Source organism: Temnothorax longispinosus, chromosome 4 (assembly GCF_030848805.1).
Source record: "Temnothorax longispinosus isolate EJ_2023e chromosome 4, Tlon_JGU_v1, whole genome shotgun sequence".
Classification (NCBI taxonomy): Eukaryota; Metazoa; Arthropoda; class Insecta; order Hymenoptera; family Formicidae; genus Temnothorax; species Temnothorax longispinosus.
In genome coordinates, this window is record NC_092361.1 from 5,489,194 (window position 1) to 5,514,540 (window position 25,347).

Sequence of the window (25,347 nt, forward strand, 5' to 3'; positions counted from 1 at the left end):
GGTCTATTTTCTTACGGCCTTACGATTATAACTAAAACTTTGTTACGTGCAATGGCCTTAATTTGTAAGAGCTATCTTGTATAATTGGTTAAATAAATAATAAATTGAAGGAAGGTTAAACGGCCAAAATTCGAGCAAAGAAATTTTAGATGTTAGTTTAAAGTTAAAATTTAATAAAAATATAACGTATACCTATATAATATTTGCGTTTCGACCTACTTGGTCTTCATCAGAACGTTCTAATCGATAAAATTACATTGATAAATTACGCAAAATAGATATATATTATAAAAGATTGAGAGGGACAATGGCTGATGGTCAATTTTAAAAGTCACGTTACAATAAAAGAGTTATAACAATTTTCGTCGTTAGACAAGTGCGAAATTAAAGTTCTAAAAATAAAAAAGTCCAAAGTAATGTGAGAACCGACTTATTGATCGTTGTGAGAATACAAAAAAGAAAACCATAAGATTATTTGGATCATCCGAAGTCGAATATGAATTTAAAATAAAAAAACTTACATAAGTGATTATATAACGTGAAAGAAAAAAGAAAAAATAAAAGAAAAATCTCGATCAGCCAAAGGTGTCTTGTCTATATAAACGTAAATATTATATACACATATTTTTAATAAATTTTAACTTTAAACTAACATCTAAAATTTCTTTGCTCGGAATTTTGGCCGTTTAACCTTCCTTCAGCTTTGCTATTATCGAACGTATGTATCTTTGTTTGTATTAAATAATCAATTCCTATCTTATTAATAATTTAACATATGTAATAAAATGATCATTATACACAAGAAATTATTTATTTTTCATGTATAATTTTTTTGTGATAATGTATATATACACAGTTCAGATATTTAATTATTTATTAAAATATACACGTTCTACAATTAAAACTACGCGACCATGATTTATATAAAAGATGTTACAAATTTCCTTTGGTAACATTCAGTACACTGAGAATTGCTTGAACTTCTCAGAGTCGTAATTATTAGAGATCCTTAACCAGAGATCGGACAATGTGCTGTCGTAAGGTCAAACCGGATATAACGTTTTTGATGGCGGTTTATTTAGATTATTAAATAAATATTAGAGCTCGAAAAAAGAACCGGATAATCGGGTATCCGCCCGCTTGCCCGTTGTATATGGATCTAGACCGCGTCTGCGAATATCCGGATAATTCGGGTACCCATATCGTATGAGTACCTAACTCGACGTGTCTCTGGATACCCGCAGAACTTGTCCAGATCTGTATACAACAGGTAACAGGCGAGTGGATGGATCCCCGGATACCTGCAGGGTATTCTGAGCTCTAGGTTTGACGAACACTTATGGCTAGGTCGGCTAGGATTTCTTGGTTAATTTTACATATCTTTCTCTCTTGTAAGGTGGATGGATGAGTGAGGTTAAGAAAAAATGTAAATTAAGTCATTTCTTGGCTGTAAATGCTGAAGTAAATAAATTCTATATATCTTTCTTTCTCACACTTGCGGTTAGATCCCATGATCCCAAACGATGAAGCCAATCAGAGATCGTTAACGAGTTTGTCTGATCTCTGCTTAAGGATCTCTAGTATATAATTATCACTATTATGTATTTTAAATTACCATACATTGTCAGCAGTCGTTTACGACAGCTTTCTGCTTCAAATGTTTTATAAGTCCTTTCAACAACGTTATGCGCGTAGTCAATCTGTTTCGAGCTTGCTGTAAAGTTTTAATTTTTCTTTGTTGTTTTGCTATGATTCGTTTTGCTAACTCTAAAGCTCTTTCAGCTTTCTTAGGTGTATCAAGATCTGAAATTGTAATGTCACCCATGTACCGAAGAGTACGTGCAGCTTTGACAGGTGTTTGGAAGCATTGAATAGTTTCACAATTCGGCAGTGTAGATGCACGATTTACTATTGCACAAGTTTCTATAAGAGTGAGCAATCGTTAATTAATTTATCGATTACAATATATTTTAATCAAAGACATAAAAAAAATACAGTAATGTTTACCTTCTAATGATATAGTGGGATCTTCGTCGACAGATACAAACTCGAAGTTTCCCTTGTCCACAGTTATATTATCAAAGGTGGCATTGTCAACGTCCACCTTATCAAAACTTATGTCATCAACGATTTTGTCATAAACAATTTTATCAGTAACAGTTCCATCATCCAAGTTAACATTCTTGACATCTACATTGTCAAAACTTATGTCGTCAATAGTTTCATCGTGGCAACTTTTCAATTTTTTCAGACAATCTTCACCCACGATTAAACTCAAATGTTGACGCGCGTTCTTCTTTCTGATAATAGATGGCACAGCATTGGGCTTAACAAACGTACCCTTATTAGCTTTGTGTATTATATCGTCTTTTTGAAAATGATTCGAACATAGTTTAGTAGCTGTGTTTAAAACTCGCTCATCAATGCCACAAAAAGTTAGCCACTTCTCACGAGATTTCTCGTTTTTCGGAAATCTATTGAAGATAAATAAAATTAAATTTGCAATATGAATGAAATATCGTACAAAAAAACTAACCTAAATGTTATCATATAATCCATTGTGTGTACAAAATATTATATATATTTACTTACGTATAATAAGAAACCGATTTATCTCGGTTCCCACATAACAGGCAATATGGATTTGGCATTCTTTAAATTAAGCTATAACTTTTTTTCAAATAAATTTGTTCACTTATCACTTGCGTTCGATGACATCCAAGTGTCACGTGGTCAACATCATACATCATACATCTCTTCCCCAACGGTAACCATAGCAATGACGATATTGGCGCATGCGCATTGCGCGATTGGAAGTCATTGGCCGTGTTCAGCAGACACAACTGTTGAGTTCGTCTTATCAACACTCTGCGTTGATTGGTTGGTTCTAAAAGTAAGAGCCAATCACGTTCGACTGCTACTCAGCGGCTTGGTCTGCTGAACGTGCCCACTGTGTCATCTGTCCCTTGTTGGAAAACGCACTATGAATACCGGCCTAAGATAATAGTGACTATAGTGAGAAAGCATTGGCGCGGGCGCGTTGTGGCATCCCTGTCAAGGAAGGAGGGTGGGGGAAAGGCATGCCGTCTGTGTGAAAACGGTATTAAAACGAAATAAAACGGGCCGTAGGTTCTGCAAGAGGATCTCTGACCGTGCGGTATTTTGGGTACGATATCGAGATACCGGATTTAAATTAACCGATCGATCGGACGTATACACTGTCGATGGCACTATGATCGATACTGTTCGCACGCCCCGCGGCAGTCCGTGGACGTAAAAACTCAATGATCTCGACGCATGGTGTCTTGCTGACGGAGTGACACGACGACGACGGAGAGTGATAACTTCCCAGTTCCCCGGGAAGTAAACGAGTTTTTCTAGCGATTCGCGGAAAAAGGTAAGGGGACCGAGGGGACGATGGGATGCCTGTGAGTTAGTGTGAGTCCCGTGGGATACCTCGCCCTCGCGACATCGTGCTATCGTCACTCGTAGGTCGTAGGAGCGACCAAGCCGCCGAGACGTTCCACGAGAGACGAAGAGCTCGCGGCTAATATTACGACGTGACTCACGCGACTTGCACGTATATACGTACGCACGCTCGCTCCAAGTGCGACGGCCGTTATCGTTCACGTATATTCGGCGAGCTTTATCAACGCTCCGCGTCTCTCGCGATCTTGGTCGAGCGAGCGCGAGCGGAGCGACGCGCACGAATCTCTTTCCTCGATTCCGCCGTCACGCCGGATCTTCTCCAGGTGGAATTGCGAGACCGACCGATTGCGTGATACGTGAATTTAATTGTCGGCCCTAACCTCGCATAATCGCGATAACTTGTTCGCGCGATCTCTTTCTCCCTCCCCCCCTCTCTCTCTGTCTCAGGCGTATAGCAGAGAGAGAGAGAGAGAGAGAGAGAGAGAAAGAGATGTCAGTTTAACGACGAAAAAAAATTCAGTTACGTTGTTCCCTCGACCGCCCTCGACCTCGGTATTCGGCTTCGAACCCGTTTGATAACGAGCGAGCGTTCTTGTCGCTCTGGTAAGAATATTAAAAATTTGTCTCGCTCGCACGAGATGCACGCTCTCGCGTTGCACCCCGCCAGCCCTGCGCTCCCTGCGTATTAATTATAATGTCGATCTCTCGCATTTTCTCCCATTATTTCACGCTTTATCGCTCCCTCGGAAAAGTCGACGTCTCTCGTCACGTGCGCTTATCGGTAACATGGACATCGACTTTCCGGAAATAGCGCGTATTATTTGCGAGATATATACATACTCTCGCTTAATCGTATGCGCGCATACAATCATTTGCACTACGATGAGATTACATTATTCTCAATGTCATCTCGTTCTCCTTTTAACGCGTCCCTCCCTCGGCGTTTTCTTCGCCTAGCGTAAGTCGCGTTTAATGCTCTACGAGTATTTTTAAACAGTTGATTTATTATGTGAATCTAGCGAGTAAATCTACATAAGGCCTATTCTTTTTAGCTGAACTTCTTGCACGAGCCTCATCTTTTCTTTTTTTTTTTTCTATCCAACGTGAAAAGAGGAAAGATGAACCATGCAAGAAGTTCAGCTAAAAAAAAACAGGCCTATGTATTATATTATATTATCCTGTCTGTGTACACACACGCACGCACGCACGCACAACACATACACATACTACTGTTCAAAAGTTTGGAAGCACTACCTTCCTAAGAAAAACAATAGTGGTGCTAATAAAATTCTCTATTCTTCCTTCTATTTTATTCTCTAAATGGAATTTTTCCTTTGAAAATGATTAAAAACAAATAATACTGTGTTCAGTAGTTGAAAGTTGAAACACACAGTAAAGTTTCTCATATATGGTTTTAGAAGAATTGGCACTACTGTTATTTATATATAGAGGCAAGAGAATATAACATAATAACGAAAAAAGAAAGTTTGAATTCATGTGCCATATGTAACTTCTTGGAATTGAAAATACCCCTAACAAAAAAAAAACATGCAAACACACATACATATATGCAACAGCCAAGTCTGTCGAAAACAAATTCTGCAAAGTATCTGCTACAAATTTTGTCGGCAAAAAGGCTACAGATTTGATACAGGATCTGGCATATACAACATTGTTGATAGAATACCGGTAGTAGTAAGGTTTGCTGATAAAATATGATGGCAGAAATCAAACTTTGTCATACTTGCTACACAGTTTGACATTTGCCGACAGAAACCAAGCAGAATCTATGAAACGTAGAGATTCCATTCTATTATTTTACTATCAAGTTGTATCAGCAAGTATTGTTGTTGAAACATGAGCTTAATGCAGACATGGTTGATAATTTGCCAATTTTTAATCACATATTTACTGCTGGTATATTACACACAATTTATTTATTGCATATAAAAGTACATTATATATATTTTATATATATCTATTATATACCTATGTATATAGGGTGTCCCATGATTCGATTAGGATGTGTTATTGAAGTCATTTCGAATTGAAATTGTTTAATAAACACATATACCCGTAAATGCTTCCTACAGCCATTGAACGTTGATGTGAATATTTGAAACATTTTCAAATAAATACCTCCAGACTACTTTCTTTGAGGGCATATGAAGTCAATAGTTTATGCAGAACAATCTCGCAATAGAGATGAAGTTGTGAACAGAATTATGGATGCAGCAACGCAAGTAAGAAATTCTCCTGGCATGGTGGAGCGAGCTGTTAGATCACTTTTACGCAGGGCAAGACTTTGTATTGAATCTGCAGAAGATAATTTTGAACAGAATTTCTAATACATTTGTAAATATATAAGTTAAATCAAATGTCTTTTTTCTTTCCTTTCTCAAATATTCACATCAACTTTCAATGGTTGTAGTTCTGTTAGGAAGCATTTACAGACATATGTTTATTAAACAATTTCAACTCTAAATAACTTCTAAATGACTTCAATAATACACCCTTAATGTATGGACCTCGAATTATGGGACACTCTGTATGTAAAATGAATATATTTTAGGTATCTATATATTGGTCATTTCCTGCAACAATAACATAACTAAAAAAAAAAAAAAAAAAAGTTTTTCTAGAAAATGAGTTTAATATTTTAAATTACTAAAATTTTGTAATATTATTTTTAAATGCGATTTTGATGTAATAGGTGATTGTGTAGAGGAATAAAAGTATCTAGCTATATATTAGTTTTTGATTCAATGTATTAAGTTCTCACCATTCTTTTGAGTAAACAATTCAAAGATAACCGTTTTTAAGTTGTGCTATTGTTGTAATGTAGCAAATAAGCTATATTTTTTTAATACATACAACAAAATTTATATATGTATATAAAGATAATTTTGTTGTAAAGATAATGTTATTATACTTTAAAAACGGATATATTATCATCAAGAGATATTTACAATGGAAACAATGAAGCTAAGCGTTTCTTAAGCGTTAATTTAAGAGAGAAACATGGCTTGAATAAAAACTTTTATTCTAGTGAACAGAGGGATGCCACGTAGCAAGCGAAGAGGACCTTCCAGCACAAACCACAATCATACTCCCATTGATATGTCAGTATCTGGTGCACATGAAGAAAGTTTACCTAGGCATCCTTCAAAACGGTTAAGACATACCTCTAGGTTTGAAACCATATTTTATAATAACAGTATATAAATATATACTGATATTTGTTGAATTATGTCTAACAATATTCTATCATTACGTTATGAAATAAGAAAAATTAATAATATTAAAGGCGATCTTAACTTCGACTGTATCCAGTGTCTTTTTAATACAGTACTTTCTTACGTGTCACGTATATATTAACTCAATCCATTATTGAGTTAAATAAAAGAAGCTTTTATTTTGTTTTCAATATACGAATAATATTGTTGCAGTGCCAGACGATATGCAAAATCTGACGATATATCCAATGCGTCAACATTTTCCCAAAAACGTTGCATCACCTGGTTCAGGGAATACACCTCGCCAGATGATGCGGACACTCTTGGACCCGAAGGAATGGAAAAGTTTTGTGAGGATATCGGTGTAGAACCTGAAAATGTAGTGATGCTCGTACTCGCATACAGGATGAACGCCCGTCAAATGGGCTTCTTCACACTGAGCGAATGGCTTAAAGGATTCTCGGAGCTGCAGTGCGACTCGATTAGTAAAATACAACAGAAGCTCGAGTACCTAAGGAATCAATTAAATGACGCATATACATTTAAGGGAATCTACAGATATGCTTACGATTTCGCTAGAGTATGTGCGACGTTATCTGTATTAACAGTGTTCGAATATACACGTACATGGGTGTAGACATCAAAACGCTTTTGTCTATAACCTCTGATGATTTCGCTTAAACTTACAGGACAAAGATCAGCGTAGTATGGATATGGAAACGGCAAGAGTAATGTTACAACTGCTTTTGGGAAAACATTGGCCATTGTTTACGCAGTTTGCTCAGTTCCTAGATCAATCAAAGTACAAAGTGATCAATAAAGATCAATGGTGCAACATATTAGAATTTTCACGTACAATCAATCATGACTTATCTAATTATGATTTAGACGGAGCGTGTAAGTGCACAGGAGGAAACGTTTATATTGATTCTAATGAAAAACTTAGTGGATTAGTTTACATACATAGTATTGTACTTAACATACGATCCTTTTATAGGGCCAGTAATGCTTGACGAATTTGTTGAGTGGTTAAAAATTCAACGAGGTGAGGGATCGTCCTCAGCAGAAGCTAGAGGCAGCTGAAACATCATAAGAATAGTCCATTGAACTAAGAACAATTCGTTTCTTTTTATCATAATATTCTGTAATTAACGAAATTTCTCTGTTTATAAATATCATAATCTCGCAATATTTCAATTACCATCATTCATACTATTTTTTTTATATAATTAAATGATAGTGATGTATTGTAAGTAGCTTATCTTAATATAATTTACAGTATCTTCCTATATAGATCTGGCTGAAAATTTTCATTTGATTCATTGTTTTACTTATCGTCACTTGCAATTAATCCAGGGTTCGCCGCGGAAACTCTTGTGATTAGAAATAAAACTATTTTGATATAATATTTACTTGTGCAATTTATAAAAATAATTTGGGATATCAAATTCGTGGATAAGTGAGTTGAACTAATAATACATTTTTCAAATTGAATAAAACGATAATTGCTATTGACTTCCAGTGATCGTAGACTGTACATTTGTGTAATTGCAGATCAAACGGTCTCACTACGTATATCTTGATACGTTGTTAGATACGTTATCTGAATAAATTGATCAAGAGTCATGTATAACTTTCACATTCCACATCACTGAGTTAATATCGAGAAAGTGCATCTGTGAACTTGGGATTTACACAATTTACAACTTTCGAGACAAATTTTGTTGAGACTTACCGTGTTATCCCTTACTTCGTCCATCGTAAATCTTATTGTAACGGCTTTTTTTTACAAAATTTAGGTATGTATAATATTGTCAATGCGAGACATTAAAAAAATTACGCGAATATCACTAAGTAGACTCATTGGTGAGGTGAAACACTATGCAGGTGCTACTACAACGTTTAATACTCTAAAGGCAGTACCATAAAGTGTCAATATCATGCGCTATTTAGTCAAAATTAAGTAATTCCTGTAAATGCTAAAATTATGGATGTATATTAGAATAACGAACTCTCTTATTAAAACAATATTTATTAAGTATATCTATTTCCCGATATCTTTCAAATTTATTGATATCACAGACTATCCTTTATTAATAAGGACGCAAAATTCACTGTCAAAAGACCTGTTTCATATTTATTTATAGAAGCCTCCCTATTAATACGTCTTTGATATCATTGTCTCGTTCAGTAATCTTAACAATCTGTGTGTTGAAATCAATCGTTATCTTACTTATAATTTCTATGATCGTTTCTCGCATCTCGAATTTTGAACATCGAGATGTGATACCTTAGAACATCGCCAAGAATTTTTGCGAAGTTTTTGAAACTCATGTGTATATGGTATAATTATATAAGACAACTATATGTAAAATATATTAATTTGATAAAGTGCTAACCATTTTTATTCAATAAATTTACAAAACTTTGAAACTTATACGTCACCGAAGTCGTTCCGTAAATAAATAAATAAATAAAAAAAACGTAACGAACTCGACAATATCAATCTGTAGATTTCTTCAATTATTAAAGTGAATACCTGCATATTTTTTCGCATACTTATTTCTCAGTTATGAAGGATGTAATTAGTATTGCATTAACAATGGTGATTTTTGCATTTATACCTATAGCTTCTAAACGCAATAAACATAGAATTTCTGTATAAGATGTTTATTGAACATTTGTAGGTTTACATAGTTTGCAAGTAAGTTAACAATGCGAATTATAATTACAGGATGTTGCAATATTACTGCCATTACTGGAGAGTGTAATGTATTGGATGATAATAAGAAGCGAATAAAATACCTTTTTCAATATCATTCAGCTATTATTCTCGACTGTCGTTTTTTATTAAAACATTACATATGAAACGTCATTATAGAGATATAAACAGAAGCGCATATAGCTGCGTAAGAATCTTTATTAACAAAATTTTCTCGCTTGAATCTTTAATAATGTATCGCGCATTTTTTGATGCGCTACAATTATCTATACATTGCCTATACCATAAACGTAAAAAAAAGGTCGAACTTAAATAACTTAATATGGCTAATACATTCTATACGTAAACGATTGTACGAAACTATCGTATACTAAAAAAAAATGCTCGACGCATTTATGCAGCACAGCCTTGACTAAAGTACTACTATAATCATGAGGAAAACCGACACTGCCCTAAAGTGAGAATAGAAATACTGCCGATAGTTAACAAAAGACATAAATATCTACCCTTGATAGGTATCCTGAACAGCCTGGCGCACATCTTTAACGAGGACGTATACAACAATATGCTATCGAGATCCTCACCCGGAGTGGTTTGATATACGAATGGCCGTATACGTATCTCATGTCCCACAGCCCGGATCGTGGAGCAGGCATTCGTTAAACGAGCAGCCTGAAAGGAAGATATATTAATGAATCAATCGGAAAGAGAAATGATGCGACACGACGACGCGACGGTGATATACCTGTATAAACGGAGCGACCGAAATCAGAATCCACAATATAACGTTTATTACGTTGATATACGTAACAGGATTGTTATCCCCGTCGTTGACGTAGTATTGAAACAACCACACGATACCCGCAGCCGCCCAGGACAGATTGACTATAGTGTAAATGCAGACAGCTGGTCCTAATTCGTCGTTGAAGTATTTCAGCAGCTTCTTGAACTCATCGATGTCCTGCGATCCACAAACGAAGGGAAATTTGTTGATAGAATAAACGAATAAGAACAATTAGATCAAAATAAATAATAAACAGCTTATTTATACACCAACTACAAAATTCGATTCAAGGTTGAGCCTAATATGATAAAATGAGTATCGTTTTTTTCCTTTATGCTTACTTCTACCAGTCCTGAATTTAATTTCTTGTGCAGAAGATTTCTCGATATTTTGAAACCAGTTTTGATTTTTAAGATTCATTCTTCAATTGACGGCTATAACGTGGATATTAATTTGTTGAACGTAAAACATTAGGAATTATATTTGACATTACAATAATGTGTAGAACGTCAGGTCAAGGCCGGTTTCAAGGCACTGAAGAATCTTGTGCGCACAAGGAGTCGAATTGGAGACTCCTCCAATTATAATGCATAAAGAAAAAGATATAATCATTTTATCGCACATACATTTGTGTCTTCGACTCTTGTTGGCCTCAAAATTTTGATATTTATTTATTTCTTTTTTCAGATGTAAAGTAAAAGATTGTTATAACATATGGATCACAGACCCTCATCCAATCGATGGGCAGTAGAATATGTTGGAGCAACTTGCCGCGTAGAAAGTAAAGATGCGACATCAGTAGCTGTCCTTGCAGACAGTAGCTTGTTATAATGGTTCCCTGAACCATGTCGTGCCATAAAGTGCAGACGATTAGGAATACCTTCAACATTATCTTCACCTGATACGGACTACGGGATAAAATGTGAATGCTTTAATTTATTTTTGTCCTCCCGAAGCAATAGTTTCCATTCTCATGCACGTTTACACGTTAATAATGCGTAACTACCTGTTTTCCATCCACTGAAATACAATATTTCTTTCCGCCATCTGAATGTTCACTGTAACCAGTGCCATAATCATCCATACGATGCTCAACGCTATGAACAGCCAAAGTATGTGCACAAGGCGCTTCTGATTACCACGATTTATCGGATTCGAAGAGAGCAGAAACGCTCTTTCCATCAGATTCTGCAGCTGCTCGTTTTCCTTGACGCGAAATAGATATATTGTGTACAAATAGGCTGCTAAATGTAATACACTTGGGATTAAGTAGCTGAATATCACGTTTCCATAGCAAGACGGTTCTTGCGTCTGTTCCCCGACGTCCAACGCGTTTTTTTCCAAGGCTAATATTTTGTAACAGAATCCTCGATCTCTCCTAAAAACGACGGCAAGTACATGTATCTTATTACAGCACTCATAAATTAAATATAAGTTAATAATAAAGTATTGAGATACACAAAAGAAATATGTGTATATTTTATATCAATAAAATTTTTTTTTACATTTTATATATAATATACACATACATAGGGTGTCCAATTTCAAAATTTACAGTGCTATATCTCGCGAACCGATGATTTTATTGAAAAATGTTTTAGACAAAAGTTGCATGTAGAATAATGAAAGAAATATTCTTATGATACATAACGCATGTAAAAATAGGATAATAAATTACCTGAAGCAAGCCATATATTGTAAAATATATCCAATACACATAAATATAGTAACTTGCACAGTATGAAAATTTGCTAAAATGGAACATCGTAAAAAATGATCGGAGTCATCGCTGCTAGTTGGTCTCAGTCCCATTACTCCCAATAGCCTCAGATAAGGCCTCAGTATTTTATGTTTACAATAATGAAGTACAGCTGATGTACTAATGAAGTTCTCATAATCCTCAGTAATTTCACCCACTTGCTACGCAACAGACAAATCGGTTTTAACTTGAGATTGCATAAAACTCCATGTTATGTATTGTAAAATCTAAACAATAAGATCCCGAATTGTCCATTGTTTATTAAAAATTGTTATTCTAACTACAAATATCAACTTACATCAGTGCTTTGAAAAGTTGTTGTTATACTCGTTAATATAGATGGTACCTCCGTATACTCTTCATGATTTTGTTGAGGTAAATCTTTATTATTTTTGGATTTATTATTACAGTCAATCTGCAAATAATTTTATTACATTAATTTCGTCTCGTTATTGTATAAGTTATATAGACAAAGTGATTATTTATATACATTTTATTTTATTAATTTTAATAAATATCTTATAATTAGAGAAAAGATGTATTATACTAATTATACACATATATATACGTATGCATACGTTTATATATGTATGTATCAATTGTACTTCTAAGATATTGAAATTAATGGACACATACACACAGGCAAATACACATTAAAATATAAACTTTATAAAAATATCATGAGAGAATTACCATATTAATTCAATAACGTCAGAGAATATAAATTATGATCAAAGAAATCAATTTTGTATATATTGCGTTCTTCTATATAGGTAAATAATTATATCGAGTATATCTTAAAGGTAATACTCGCAAGATAATTTGATTGCTTAATACTTGTTTATATCTAAATCCAAACAAGATTCTATAACTCAATATTAAACTTCAAGGCTAATAAGTTGGTACATTAGGAAAAATAGAAAGCAATATTTCAATTTGATATAACATCTAACGTGCAAAGTTGTAATAATAAGACTTGTACAATCTGCTGTAACCGTATTTGTGGAAAAGTTGATTTATCAATTAAAATAATAGTAACTCACCGACGCCATTTGGAACTCCTTGGCCACGGAGTACACTGCTTTCGGAACTTCAGAAGAAAATATTTATATCAATAGTTTGACATGTGGCTCACCCTAACATATGAATATAAATCATATCAGCTCTGAGATGACATTTCACCTTTGCTCAGAGATATCCGCGTGCATTACGGCTAAGGCAAATCGTTGCATTTGTGCAAGAACACGGTGCGGATTATAGAGCAAAGCAACAAGTGAATAAAAAAATTTTTGTATTTACAATATTATAATACAAAGGTATTAATAAATTAACATTTTTACATATTAACATTAGTAAATGTGTAAATTAACGTTTCTTTTTTAAAATACTTCCTGCGGGTCGTAACACGTTGTACTCTGTTCTACGACGTTTTACTTCTGCGCGTTTTTTCTATAAAAAAATAAAACAAATAAAAGACAATAAATATAAAGTACATTTTGATCTGTAATCAAATTAAATGTCAGTGGATATACCTTCCCAATAACAAAAGTCATCTCCCTACTGCCGCGCGAACCGGATACTTTAATATTATGCGTCTCTTCATTCTCCAATCTTTCGCCAAACGTTGCTCTATGGAACATTACAACACGATTTTAAATGATTCGAAATCCAAAACGAGTAATACTTAGAGCCACTATTTCCTACATCTGTTAACTTCTTACCGACCATTAACCAATAGGAGTTTGGCTATTTCGATAGTTAATGGTCGGTTAAAAATTAACGAACATTGGAAATAGTGGCTCTTAGGCCCAGTTTCACAAGTGTCGGTTAACTTTTAATCTTAGATTAACTCACTCTTCGTCTCTTTCCAAGGGGGATGTTAAAAGAAGACGAAGAGTGAGTTAATCTAAGATTAAAAGTTAACCGACACTTGTGAAACTGGGCCTTAAAGAATCAAAGTAAGATTAGTATTTACTTGTTTCGTTTTTTCCTTTCCGGCCCACCTTCCTCGAATTTCACCTCACGTTTAATCTCGTTCATCCTCGGTTCATTTCTCGCAATCAGATTATCGTCATCCTCGTTCTCCTGTTCCTTCTCTCTTTCGTTTTTCTTGATTAATCGATAATTCTTTCGAACTTCTTTAGCCCACGGTTTCTCATCGTCTGAGCTATCGTCGTCAGAGCTATCATGAACGAAACTTTCATCTGAGCTATTGTCTTTAAAAGAAAAATATATATGAGAATGTTTTATATATGCAAAAGACTTGTCCACTGAAAGAAAAGCATTACTTTAAATCTTTTCGTTTTACCTTTCGGCTCATCCTCATCAGGTTTATTTTGAGCTTCTTCTTCTTCTTGCGCCAACCGCTGTTGCAATTTCTTAGCTTTACTTTTAGCAAGTTGAGAAATAACAGGATTCAATAAAGAATACTCCTCAGAGTCTTTATCGACTTGGAAATCAGGATTGTTAAAGAGAGCTTTAAATCGTTCGTCTTTCAGCAGATTAGAAGACGTTTGTTTCTTTTTGTTATTAACATTTGCATTCTCCATTAATTTCAATGCCAGTTCCTGATTTACACTTGGCAATTTTTGCACCTGTTTAAAAAAAAAAAAGTAAATTAATAGTGTCAATTTTTAAAGTATTATATACAAATACAATAAAAAATAGAACTTGATATATTAACTAATGATAAAATCAAATCGAAAGATACCTGTACTCTGCTGACGGTCTCCTCTTTAATCTTATCGCGAATTCTCCTCTTCTTATATTCTTCGAATTCAAACGGTTTCATTACATCCCTTGCTTTTCTGTATAATCGCATATCCATAAAGTAACCGTGCATATAAGCCCTCAGTAGATTAGTGCCCTTCAGATGCGAAAGACCTAATTCGTCCAATTCCTTATCGGTTACAAATTTGTAATCATCGTAGATGATGTCATAATTCAGCTCTTCCAATTCCTCTGTAAGATTGTCGAGGAAACTGCACCAATAAGGGGCAGGGCCAAGACTAGGGATGTAATAAATTTGCATTTTCGTAGTTTCATTAGCCATCAGTAGCATACCGCTGTTCGGTATGACAGACAAATCATTGAAGTTGTGTTGAGCCTCTATGGAAGTGTAAAGTTTACCCTGAAGAAAGAAAAAATAATTCTATGAGATTGTAATTTGTAGGACAAAATATATTATTTTATTACATTTTGACTACGATATATAAGGTTTAACTTTCAGAAATAGTAAACTTTACTCACGCTATCCCTTTCCCATATTTTCGTAATAGAACTATCCATAGAGTAAACGAGATCCATCTTTTGGTGGAAATCTATGCACTTGATCGGCAATCCGTACATATGGTCCTTAGTTAAAAACGGTTTATTAGATCTTATATCATATAAAAATACATGTCCTGTTGATGTGCCAACTCCCAAATTCAATCCTCCTTGAAATTTCAAGGCAGTAATTGCAGGAACTGTCTTCAAACTGATAGAAAAAAGTCAATTGTATAAATCTAGAAGATAGAATCCAATAAGAAATATAAATTCCGCTCTTATGTCTTACTTTTCTTGAGTGATGCAGTGCAAGGCGCAATCGAGTATACCCACTCTATTCCTCACTCTCGGATCCCAAGCTTCAATTTTTCCCTCTTGAGTGCCGACCGTGAGTAAATGATGCAATGGATTTATCTCGCATTTATTTAACGATGTCCCTTCCGTTTCGAACGGTTGCAAAAATTGGCCGCGTTCAAGATTTATTCTGTATATCTTATTACTGCAAAAACATGTCATAATGTCATAACAATTTTCTGTGGTTTTAGATATATATGTACATATTTTTGTAACATATTTTGCAATCTGAGACTTTTAGAACTGACCTATCGCCTACGATAAAAATATCGCATGACGGATAGTGATATTTCAGATCCCTTCCAAAGTTTGGCACTCTGAGCTTATAATATTTCCCATGAGCAGCGTGAAATTCAACGCTGCGATCGCATTGCAAAAATATTATCTAAAAAAAACACGATAAAATTAATAAAATTCTTCTGATTCCAATCGATCCATATACATTATTTTAACAATATAATTAATAACTAAAAACTTAAGATGTAATAGACTGACAAGGGACGGCTGAAAACTGAACTCCATTGATTTCGATAGCAGGATTTACAAAGAAAGTTCCTCTGAATATAATAATATCCTTATTTGTGTGCAGATGGTCAACCGTTTCCGAGATATTTTAATAATAAATTTAGTAACGTCTTTAGTAGGATTTATTAGGACACTCACATATGAGTATTTGTGATGTAGTGGGTAACTGCCTCATAATTTGTAGATTCGAGTTTAAACCCCGAAATTAATTAATTTTTTTTATTATATAATAATGTTTTATAATAAAAATAATTATTGTTAAAAGATAATTTTAAAATAAAAAATTTATATTATATAAATTCTAATATAAATAGTCATGATATATAAAGTCTACAAATTATGAAGCGGTTACCATATTCACTTTCCTACAAATACTCGTAAGTGTGTGAGTATCCATTAGAGTGTATCAACATTCTACTCTAAATATGCTACTAAATTTATTATTAAAATATTTCGAGAATGGTTGACTGTCTGCACCTAAATAGAGGTATCATTACATTCTCTGTACTTTCTCTATAAATCCTATCTGTTTCATCGAAATCGGTGAAGTTCAGTTATGAGCCTTTTCTTGTGAGTCTATGTACCTTGTACAAACTGTTTTATAGATCTTTGTTCAACAATGGTACTTACTTTGCTATAGTCGTCTGATATTGTTTCAAAGGTAACTACTTCGGAATCGAAACATCTCTCAAATTTCAATGCCAAATTATGTACGTCAAAACATTTCACACGTGGTTTATAAATTCCCGTTGCGAGTATGTACTGCTCATCTTTAGAAACCCTAATAGACGTGCTTATGCCGGGCATGTCAAAGTCTTGTATAAGTTCGATGCGTCGTCGTATATCTAACATTAGATGATAGCATTAGATATTAATATAATATCAACATTGAATATATATTTGAAAAAAACAAGAGCCATAAATATTATGCCCACAGACCTTTATTTAGATTTTAATAAAAATATACTGATATATAAATATAAAATATACTGATAAAAATATAAAAATATACACCCTTTTTCACAAAAAAGCAAAGATTCGAGAAATTATGGTCTCAATATTACGAAAGGTGTGATTATTAATAAAATAAAATGATTTTAAGTTAGAAATAATTAACTAATTAATTGCAAAGTTTCAATTCAGTTTAAAAAAACAAGCTTACATTCGTCAAAATCTAAATGCACATCCGTAAACTGAGTATTTACTATTCTCATAAATCGACATATAATTCTTACCGACATTCTTCTTCGATAAACTTCTCCTTTTTCGCTCTGATAACCACTGTAAAGAACAAGAATACACATTGAGATGTTACGCTTAACCTAAAAACCAACTCGATCTTGCATGTGTAGAGGAGCTTTTACCTCGGGGAGAGATTTTCCAGCGCTAAGATTGTAAATCTTTATGTTATTCGGTGCGGAGACCTGCATCCTGACTTTTATATGATAAATTACATAAAAAATCCTTTAAAAATCTTTATCCACACATATATATCTATACGCTGATAGAAACAGACAGAAAGCAAATAAATGTGGAGCTGGTGGAATACGGAATACACGTGGTTGTAAAATTCGTGATTGGTCGCGTTCAGCAGACACAACTGTTGAGTTCGTCTTATCAACACTCTGCGTTGATTGGTTGGTTCTAAAAGTAAGAGCCAATCACGTTCGACTGCTACTCAGCGGCTTGGTCTGCTGAACGCGACCATTGTGAAACTCTGATGGCTCCTGCCCACAGGACGCGGAAACGCTTGCCGCGCGGCAAGAAGCGACGCGGTAGCCAATCACCGTGTCGCTTTTCCGTAAGAACCAAAAGTTTATTGGCTACCGCGTCGCTTCTTGCCGCGCGGCAAGCGTTTCCGCGTCCTGTGGGCAGAAGCCATGATTCATGGGGTCTGTTTTCTGTTACTGAACTGGCTGCACTAGTTGAGAGTTATGCTGGGTCTACAATGCGAGTCGCAAGGTCGTGAGTCGCAAGAATTGATCAATCACAGTCGATTATTCTCCTCAACTTTGCGACTCGCATTGTAGACCCAGCATTATAGTGCACATAGGGACTCTATAGGAGGGACTCTAGTGTGCACTAGTGCAAGCACAGAACTGACAGAACACAACCAACAACCTATCAGATTTACGTGATTGGCTTAGGGCTATTGGTTTATACACATGTGCATAAGAAAATAGACCAATCAATTTTCTTATGCTTACGCATTATTCTCGGCTCAGGGACCAGGAGCCTTAAAATTAAATTATTTAATTTTAAATGACTTAAAGGTCTGTTTGTTTAATGATATTAATTGGATTTAATCGAGCTTTTTCAGCAGAATAACAACGTAATATGCATTGTAAAAAATAAATTCTTTATTTTTGATATACTTAGTTTATCACAGAATAGAAAATTAAATTATAAAGTGAAAATTACTTTGAATTAACAACGAAATAATAATTATTAATGTAATACGCTTAAAAGCATTAAACAATCGATAAATTACGGTACAAAAAATTACATTTTTGGTAATGGTGTAGATAAAGCATCCATCATCATTTTTCTTCTAATATTTTTTTCATGTTCTGGGATACTATTGAACTGTACTTTTATAAATTCCATAAATGCATCATCTGCTGTAGATGTTTTTGAAGTTTTCATATAACTCATAATTCTGTTGCTTGTATTAAAAAAAGGTCGTTCCAACTCTTTAGTTTCATTCAGTTTTCTTCTTTTTAGTCTTGGAGAATGTATGATATCTTTGTCATAAGTACGTTCAATATCAATAATTTCCTTGTGCTTTGTACTTTGAGTTTCTTTATTACGTGAAAAAAAAGTGTTAACGTTGTCTGAAACATTTTTTATTTCTGATGAACTTTCGTTAACTAAAGTTTCATCTGATTGATATTTGGTTATATAACTATACGTTCTGAAACAAACAACAATTATATATTTAAAAAATGTCATATTATAAGAATTACATTAATTATTTATTTACAGTAATGAAGCTACTTTCGTCTTTTGATGACTTCGTCCAAGAATTTCAATTGAGTATATAATGGAAATTGACGAGAAGTTAAATTTGGAGCAGCATTTCCACTTTTAGACTGATTTTCTATTCTTTTTTTTTCACGATTGTATTGCTCTCTTAATGAAGTGCACCTTCTTCGGCAGTAATCAGGTGTGTAAAAATCACCTATAGTAGAAGTTAAAGAACAAATTAATTAAAATATGTGTAATGACTAAAAATAACTCAATAAAATTTAATTTTAATAAAAAGTTACCGCAATTTGTTTCAATCATTGTCTTAGAGATTTCGTTCCAAGCATTTTGTTTCATTAATTTATCCTTAAAAGTAGGATTTCTTTTGTCATACAAAAATGATCGTTCTCTATATAATTTTATAAGAAATCCATCGCCACTTTTTTCTGCACTAATAATACTTTCCGAATCATTAGAAAGACCTCCGATATCTTGGGTGTGATCATCAGAAAAACCTTCAATATCAGGACCAGTAATACTGACTTTATATGTAAAATTATTACAATAATTATCATGATCTGACATGATGATCTTATGTAACTTTCTTGAATAGCAACCTAAAAAAAATATAAATTAATAAGAAAAGAGCAAATAAAAAAAGATTTTTTTAAACACTCTTATACACATAAAGAAAAATTTGAGCTAACCTAAAATTACTATTGCTTGTTAGGAGCTGTGCACAATGAAAGGAATAGGGGGAACAGGAAATAGGGAACAGTTCAATATTAAATTAATAAAATTTATTAATGAAATTTATTAACATATGTAATTTATTAAAACAGAATAGACGAACAGAGGAATAGCGCTAAGGAACAGTGATGAAATTTTATTCTATATTTTGTATGCCATGTGCACAATGCATATGTTAATATTAAACTGTTCCCTCTCCCTATTCCCTTCATTATGCGCAGCCCCTTACTTAACCAAATATATAAGCACAAAGATGGATCATTACTTCACAATAGACTTAATAAAAATCTTAATCACTTTACTTTCAACAGTTAAACAATTAAATTGAACGATTAAATATGATTACTCTTAATTTACTTAAAAATTATCAGGAAATATACTACTCACCTTTAATTACGTAGCCTAGTACTTCTGTACGATACGACACAGAATACACCAAAGCTTGTGCGTATACTTACGTCTACGACTACTACCCAGAGATGTTATTGCATTTCTCACTGCTACCATGTGCTGTCACAGTATAAAAAGGTGGGTTTTCATGGGTAGAGTCCTATATTAGTAGAGAAACTAGAGAAACGCAAACTTGTTTCTCCTTCTGATTGGTCGGTTATGCTAGATCTACAATGCGAATCGTAAAGTCGCGAGTCGTAAGAATTGACCAATCACAATCGAATTTGAGGAGAATAATCGACTGTGATTGGTCAATTCTTACGACTCACGACTTTACGACTATAGACCAATAGACAGCAGGACGTACGAGAAGATGGCGGCGGCGCTGAACGAGGCCATTGTAGATAAGCACTAAACGTAAGTCAATTTCAACTGCCCATGAAAACCTACCTTTATACTGTGACGGAAGGACGGAACGTTTGTTCGGTTTTGTCATGGAAATTGTAGAATTGTCAAAGCATGAAAACGAAATAATTCCCAATTACACATGTGGCATTCCGAGTTGTCGTAATATTTGTCATGAATGGATGTTAAAAATGCCCCGAGAATGTTTTGATTACATTGTCTTTGAGGTTAGAAATGAAGTATCAAAAAGCGTTATCATAATAACATTAGTGTTATTAGTATTATTTCAACGAGAGTTTGTTTTGCGTACTCGCTAACAAAATTTCGAATAAGGTCAAACGTCTTGGGTGGAAATTAAGTCGGCATTTTATGGAAACATAGTCAACACGAATACGAGAAATAGATCAAGGTAAACGCCTGACTGTGATATTTTTACATCTTTTGTGAAAAGACCTGATTGTTGATGTTATTGAACAGCGAAAAATAACGCGGAATTTTATTTGTAATTAACAGCAGAATTACAGAGTTACAATATGCTGAAAACTTTCAAATGCCTTCAATGTGACTCGACCTTTGATCGTGCCTCGCAATTGGACTATCACCGTCGAAGTTTACATCTAGGAGAGAGGTCCCAGATATGCCAAATATGTGGAAAAGGTTTCTTTCGGAAGGCAGACTTGCGCACCCACTTGAACATTCATCTGGGAACAAATTTTCATATTTGCGAAATCTGTGGAAGGAAGTTCAGTCATATATCAAATCTTATAAGACACTGTAGAATGCATACAGGTGAGATATATAAATATAATAATATATTAATTATAATAATGAAAAATAAAATAAGAATTATTTACGAGCTGCAAATAAAGTTGATAACCTGAAAGTTTTATAAATATCTGTATTTATTTCATATACAGGAATTAAACCATATCCGTGTTCAATTTGTGATAAGAATTTCACGCAGATGTCTTCGCTAGCAAGGCATACACAAATGATACACGGGATACCAAAGGAAGTTGCACAGCAGTATTATAATCCTAGTCTTATTAGCAATAAATCACGAATCAACAGTCATACATCGAAAGAAAACAAGGTGACAAATCTTTTTTTTTTTTTTTTTTTTTTTTTTTTATTAATCATAGTTTCAATTAATATTTCCTCTGTCTTATATTACTATTATGTTGTAAGAAAACAACAATTGATCGCTAAGCAATTTTTCTTATTGCAAATTTCTCTCTTGCAACTCTTGCAAAACTATAGAAAGTATTATTTCCAATATAAAAAATATGCAGAGAACATTGTATTATACATTGTATTATAGAGCGCAGCAATTATAAGAAAATATTGGTTAAATTTGGACTTTTTAAACTACCGATTAAGTTGATGATATTTTCCATTAAGTATATCTAATGTTTATGTATTGTTGTGGATTTTTTCAGACAATAGATAATAATGTAGAAAGTAAATTTCGTGAGACATCTCATATGGAGCCGAAATATACTAGCCAGAATACTACTAGAGATTCAGATGTAAAAAGTGAGATAATTTCCGATCAACGTGACGTTGATATGGGCAATAAAGCATGTTTATTCGAGACTGTCATTTGTGTCGCATCTAAGCAGGTAAATACCTGATATTTTAGATTTAGTCATTGTAATATGAATATAAATATCTAATATAAAATGTATGAAAAGTTTGAAGAAAGTAATTTAGCAGAAAATGAGAGTACAAATCGATTGCCGCAAGATCATTTTGCCGAAATTGAGGAAAGATTTGGAGCTACTGATTTATCGACGAATAATACTATCATTTCAAATTCTTCTCAAGATGTAGTTAATAATTATGAACAAATACAATCCAAGGACAGTATTACGTATTTACATCAATTGGATAAAAATATTTTTGCCTTCTTACCTCGAGATAGAAAACCTAGTACTGAATCAGAAACCCAAAGTAACGAAAACATTTTGAGATCAAATGGCTTAGATATATGTATATCCCGAGAGGTCTGTAAAGAATCTTCCATAAGCAACGTGAGAAATTCATTAAATATGGAAACAAATCTACAAACCTGTAATTCCAGTGAAGTTTTAATGGACCAAAAATTTCTACATAAACAAATAAGTAAAGAACGTATTAGTGAAAATAGAAAATGTAATAAACCATTAAGCGATGACGACAATCAGTTGTATATAGAATTCTCTAATTCAGGAATGTTGAAATTTGATGAACCTCGATATTGTAATAATATCAGTTTAGCTAATGTGAATGTTAATCATACCACAAAGTCTCATCATTCTGAAATTATCGCTGCTAACGAAGTATGTACTCCCGACGCTATGCAAAATCAGGAGGGCTTGCTGCACAATGAGGAAAATCTAGAAAATTTCAGCAACGCCTGTAACAGTGAAGAACCAATGTTGCGTTTAGTACAGACAGAGACTGGTGAGCAATTTTATGAATTTATAATAAGCAATTTGGTAGAAAAAATGCAAAACGCTTCATCTACAAAAGATCTCGAAGATACAGTAGAAGATCCATCAAATTCAAATACCTTTAGAGATAATCAAAAGATCAATTCAAATTCAAAAGACAGTGAGAAGAGCGATCAGATAGAACATCAACAAGCTCTGGACGGCCTTATTGATATAAATAACGAATTTAATTATACACAATTTGATTTTCATAGAGAGGAAAAAAGTTATGCTGTCCTAAGCCATGGTGAATCAGAACATTTCCAACAGAATTCAAAGGGCAACGAGTGTGTAAGTAACATGCAGGAAAAAAATATGCAGGTCTACAATTCTGGAAACTTAGAATTATTGGAGAACGAATCGCATGTAGATTTTGACAAATATGTCGAAACTAATCTCGAGGCATTTGAAAGGCTGAATTATGAGAATTGCAACGAAAGGTTTTTGGAATTCGTGGAGGTTGCTGATATCGGCATAGAATCCTCAGGGTATAAAGAACTCTCGATGGTACGTTTAATTCAAAATGACGGTGAACAGCTGTTGGAGCTGTTTCAAGATTCTCAGGCTGAGCAGGAAGTGAATCGAGATTTCGCACAAGCTAATAATTTCAAAGACTGTTCGAATATTTTGCAAGATAGTAATAAAATAGCTGACTGTCCCAAAAGTAAATCAGACTTCTTCATGTACGTCGAGGATAATGTGCCATTAGGAGAAAATGTAAATAGCAAGCGAGGCATAGAGAATACTGAAGGATGTACAGACAGTGGTAGCCATTTGCCTACTGACCTAACGACTGGTGAAAGTGCAGGTAACAAGAACTGTATCAAAACATCAGAAGAATTGAAAAAATCGAAAACAATTTCAAAAAAATTCCAATGCTCCGTATGCAAGAAAGCATTCTCGACAGCATATAATTATAAACAACATATCGGAATACACTTTACCGATCAGCAAAAATTTCATTGTAAAGATTGCGGGGTGTCCTTTGCTTGGAAATCTACTTTGAATAAGCATATCACAAACAATCACAGCTCGGACGGTCCGCAAAAGTTCGTCTGTGAGATTTGTCCGAAAGTCTACAGCACCTTATCACAAGTAAACGTAAGTCTCAGTAATTAATAATAATTTATAATCAGTATACATATATAAATACCATTACGCCTTACACTACACTTAAGAATTTTGTGGACTACTGATTGGTCATTATTAACGCAGACGACATATATTTGTTCTATCTTATACATATATTCTACAAAGTAATCTCTACCGTTGCATACCGTTGGCCACAATGAAGGATTTGCATCGCAGTTATGTAGTCGGCGCAAAACAGTTTGGGTCACAGGATGCGTAAATTGGCACAGGATATTCACATATCGTTAACTGTAACAATAGGATGAAGATGATTTCTAGGTGGATTGTAGCAAGCACAGTTGATGCAAGTACAGTTAACAAGGAACAATATGTGAATATCCTATGCCAATTTACGCATCTGTGACCCAAACCCGCGGAAATATTTCTGTCTGAAACAAAATCACGTGCTGACTTTAAAATATCTCTCTAAAAAACTAAATAATTTTTAATAATAAGAGAAATAGGATATTCACTGTTACGATATTCAATCAAATTCGAATCAAAGCCATACTTTGCTTCTAATTTTTTCGAGGAAATATGATCATTGTATTGTAAATATATGACATGGTTCTCAATGTTCTCATACAGGAGCATGTAAAGAGGGACCATTTAAAGCAGCGCAATCATGTTTGCCTGCACTGCGGCAAGTCTTTCTTCAAAAGATTCGACCTAAAGACTCACAGTAGAACGCACACAAATGAACGTCCATATGTGTGTCGCGTTTGTGGCAAGAGGTTTCATCATCAGAGTCATATTATTCGTCACGAGCGCACGCATTCAGGCGAACGGCCGTATGTTTGTGACATTTGCCAAAGGACCTTTACGCAACCCAGTTCGTTGAAGGCACATAAACAGAAGCACCAGCAGATCCGGATGGATTTTCTGGATTACCAGATCGATGAGGATGATGATCCTACTGCACCGGCGACGCTATAAGACATGTGATAATGAGATAAATGTTAACGCGATATGTTTCGTTTGGCGTGGGAACAAGGCAGTGGATGTATAATGCCAGTAATAATCAGTCCTACAATTTCTATTTTATCAGCATTGTTATGGTCATATTGTTATCTTTTTAACTAAAACTGTTTTAAAAAAACCATGGAACAGTGTCTGTACTTATTTATTCGCATTGAAACATAGCATATAATAGA

General features: G+C 34.1%; 5 protein-coding genes and 1 long non-coding RNA gene across 14 annotated transcripts; 2 read left to right on the forward strand and 4 right to left on the reverse strand.

The window, feature by feature from the left end:
* Positions 1–856: 856 nt before the first annotated feature.
* Positions 857–2,758, reverse strand: LOC139811631 (uncharacterized). 2 transcript variants are annotated; one of them, XM_071775946.1, is made up of 3 exons: positions 2,593–2,758; positions 2,008–2,474; positions 857–1,803 (listed from the first exon to the last, which is right to left on the reverse strand). In XM_071775946.1, the coding sequence occupies exons 1-3, from the start codon at positions 2,649–2,651 to the stop codon at positions 1,625–1,627; spliced, it is 705 nt and encodes a 234-aa protein (XP_071632047.1). In that variant the 5' UTR covers positions 2,652–2,758; the 3' UTR covers positions 857–1,624. The 2 variants fall into 2 exon arrangements, with proteins under 2 accessions (XP_071632047.1, XP_071632046.1); XM_071775945.1 differs by having other exon boundaries at positions 857–1,923; positions 2,593–2,756.
* Positions 2,759–3,044: 286 nt separating this feature from the next.
* Positions 3,045–9,484, forward strand: Sccro4 (DCN1-like protein SCCRO4). Of its 3 annotated transcripts, none has more exons than XM_071775949.1 (5): positions 3,045–3,397; positions 6,479–6,602; positions 6,879–7,245; positions 7,355–7,562; positions 7,663–9,484. In XM_071775949.1, exons 2-5 carry the CDS (start codon positions 6,490–6,492, stop codon positions 7,746–7,748), a joined length of 774 nt encoding a protein of 257 aa, XP_071632050.1. In that variant the 5' UTR covers positions 3,045–3,397; positions 6,479–6,489; the 3' UTR covers positions 7,749–9,484. The 3 variants fall into 3 exon arrangements, with proteins under 3 accessions (XP_071632050.1, XP_071632048.1, XP_071632049.1); XM_071775947.1 differs by having other exon boundaries at positions 3,048–3,397; positions 6,479–6,620; XM_071775948.1 differs by lacking the exon at positions 3,045–3,397 and adding an exon at positions 3,478–4,032 and having other exon boundaries at positions 6,479–6,620.
* On the reverse strand, positions 7,607–13,114 carry LOC139811630 (uncharacterized). Of its 4 annotated transcripts, XM_071775941.1 has the most exons (8): positions 12,974–13,114; positions 12,229–12,345; positions 11,850–12,091; positions 11,178–11,549; positions 10,899–11,079; positions 10,133–10,348; positions 9,894–10,059; positions 7,607–7,744 (listed from the first exon to the last, which is right to left on the reverse strand). In XM_071775941.1, exons 1-8 carry the CDS (start codon positions 12,980–12,982, stop codon positions 7,725–7,727), a joined length of 1,323 nt encoding a protein of 440 aa, XP_071632042.1. In that variant the 5' UTR covers positions 12,983–13,114; the 3' UTR covers positions 7,607–7,724. The 4 variants fall into 4 exon arrangements, with proteins under 4 accessions (XP_071632042.1, XP_071632041.1, XP_071632043.1 ...); XM_071775940.1 differs by lacking the exon at positions 7,607–7,744 and having other exon boundaries at positions 9,320–10,059; XM_071775942.1 differs by lacking the exon at positions 7,607–7,744 and having other exon boundaries at positions 9,320–10,059; positions 11,850–12,087; positions 12,974–13,066.
* A 90-nt stretch (positions 13,115–13,204) lies between these two features.
* On the reverse strand, positions 13,205–17,621 carry L(2)34fd (lethal (2) 34Fd). The gene is made up of 11 exons (XM_071775939.1): positions 17,441–17,621; positions 17,312–17,357; positions 16,707–16,921; positions 15,800–15,936; positions 15,487–15,696; positions 15,180–15,408; positions 14,641–15,060; positions 14,239–14,524; positions 13,906–14,146; positions 13,463–13,559; positions 13,205–13,379 (listed from the first exon to the last, which is right to left on the reverse strand). Exons 1-11 carry the CDS (start codon positions 17,504–17,506, stop codon positions 13,296–13,298), a joined length of 2,031 nt encoding a protein of 676 aa, XP_071632040.1. The 5' UTR covers positions 17,507–17,621; the 3' UTR covers positions 13,205–13,295.
* A 793-nt stretch (positions 17,622–18,414) lies between these two features.
* On the reverse strand, positions 18,415–20,320 carry LOC139811625 (uncharacterized). Its single transcript, XR_011731686.1, has 4 exons — positions 20,181–20,320; positions 19,346–19,660; positions 19,074–19,257; positions 18,415–18,990 (listed from the first exon to the last, which is right to left on the reverse strand). It is a non-coding gene; the product is annotated as an uncharacterized lncRNA (long non-coding RNA).
* Positions 20,321–20,624: 304 nt separating this feature from the next.
* LOC139811136 (uncharacterized) lies at positions 20,625–25,295 on the forward strand. Of its 3 annotated transcripts, none has more exons than XM_071775231.1 (6): positions 20,625–20,997; positions 21,102–21,377; positions 21,506–21,681; positions 22,028–22,210; positions 22,283–24,163; positions 24,782–25,295. In XM_071775231.1, exons 2-6 carry the CDS (start codon positions 21,122–21,124, stop codon positions 25,127–25,129), a joined length of 2,844 nt encoding a protein of 947 aa, XP_071631332.1. In that variant the 5' UTR covers positions 20,625–20,997; positions 21,102–21,121; the 3' UTR covers positions 25,130–25,295. The 3 variants fall into 3 exon arrangements, with proteins under 3 accessions (XP_071631332.1, XP_071631333.1, XP_071631334.1); XM_071775232.1 differs by having other exon boundaries at positions 21,105–21,377; XM_071775233.1 differs by having other exon boundaries at positions 21,113–21,377.
* The last annotated feature ends 52 nt before the right edge of the window (positions 25,296–25,347 follow it).

Coding starts and splice junctions, on each gene's coding strand:
- Sccro4 (XM_071775947.1), top strand. CDS start 6,490: ATGCCACGTAGCAAGCGAAGAGGACCTTCCAGCACAAACCACAATCAT. Junction 6,621..6,878: donor CGGTTAAGACATACCTCTAG/GTTTGAAACCAT, acceptor ATATTGTTGCAG/TGCCAGACGATATGCAAAAT. Junction 7,246..7,354: donor ATGCTTACGATTTCGCTAGA/GTATGTGCGACG, acceptor TTAAACTTACAG/GACAAAGATCAGCGTAGTAT.
- LOC139811631 (XM_071775945.1), bottom strand. CDS start 2,651: ATGCCAAATCCATATTGCCTGTTATGTGGGAACCGAGATAAATCGGTT. Junction 2,475..2,592: donor AAATCGGTTTCTTATTATAC/GTAAGTAAATAT, acceptor TATCTTCAATAG/ATTTCCGAAAAACGAGAAAT. Junction 1,924..2,007: donor TCCCACTATATCATTAGAAG/GTAAACATTACT, acceptor TCACTCTTATAG/AAACTTGTGCAATAGTAAAT.
- LOC139811136 (XM_071775231.1), top strand. CDS start 21,122: ATGCTGAAAACTTTCAAATGCCTTCAATGTGACTCGACCTTTGATCGT. Junction 21,378..21,505: donor ACACTGTAGAATGCATACAG/GTGAGATATATA, acceptor TTTCATATACAG/GAATTAAACCATATCCGTGT. Junction 22,211..22,282: donor TTTGTGTCGCATCTAAGCAG/GTAAATACCTGA, acceptor ATGTATGAAAAG/TTTGAAGAAAGTAATTTAGC.
- LOC139811630 (XM_071775940.1), bottom strand. Junction 11,550..11,849: donor CAATATATGGCTTGCTTCAG/GTAATTTATTAT, acceptor CGTCGTTTTTAG/GAGAGATCGAGGATTCTGTT. Junction 10,060..10,132: donor CGGTCGCTCCGTTTATACAG/GTATATCACCGT, acceptor TCTTCCTTTCAG/GCTGCTCGTTTAACGAATGC.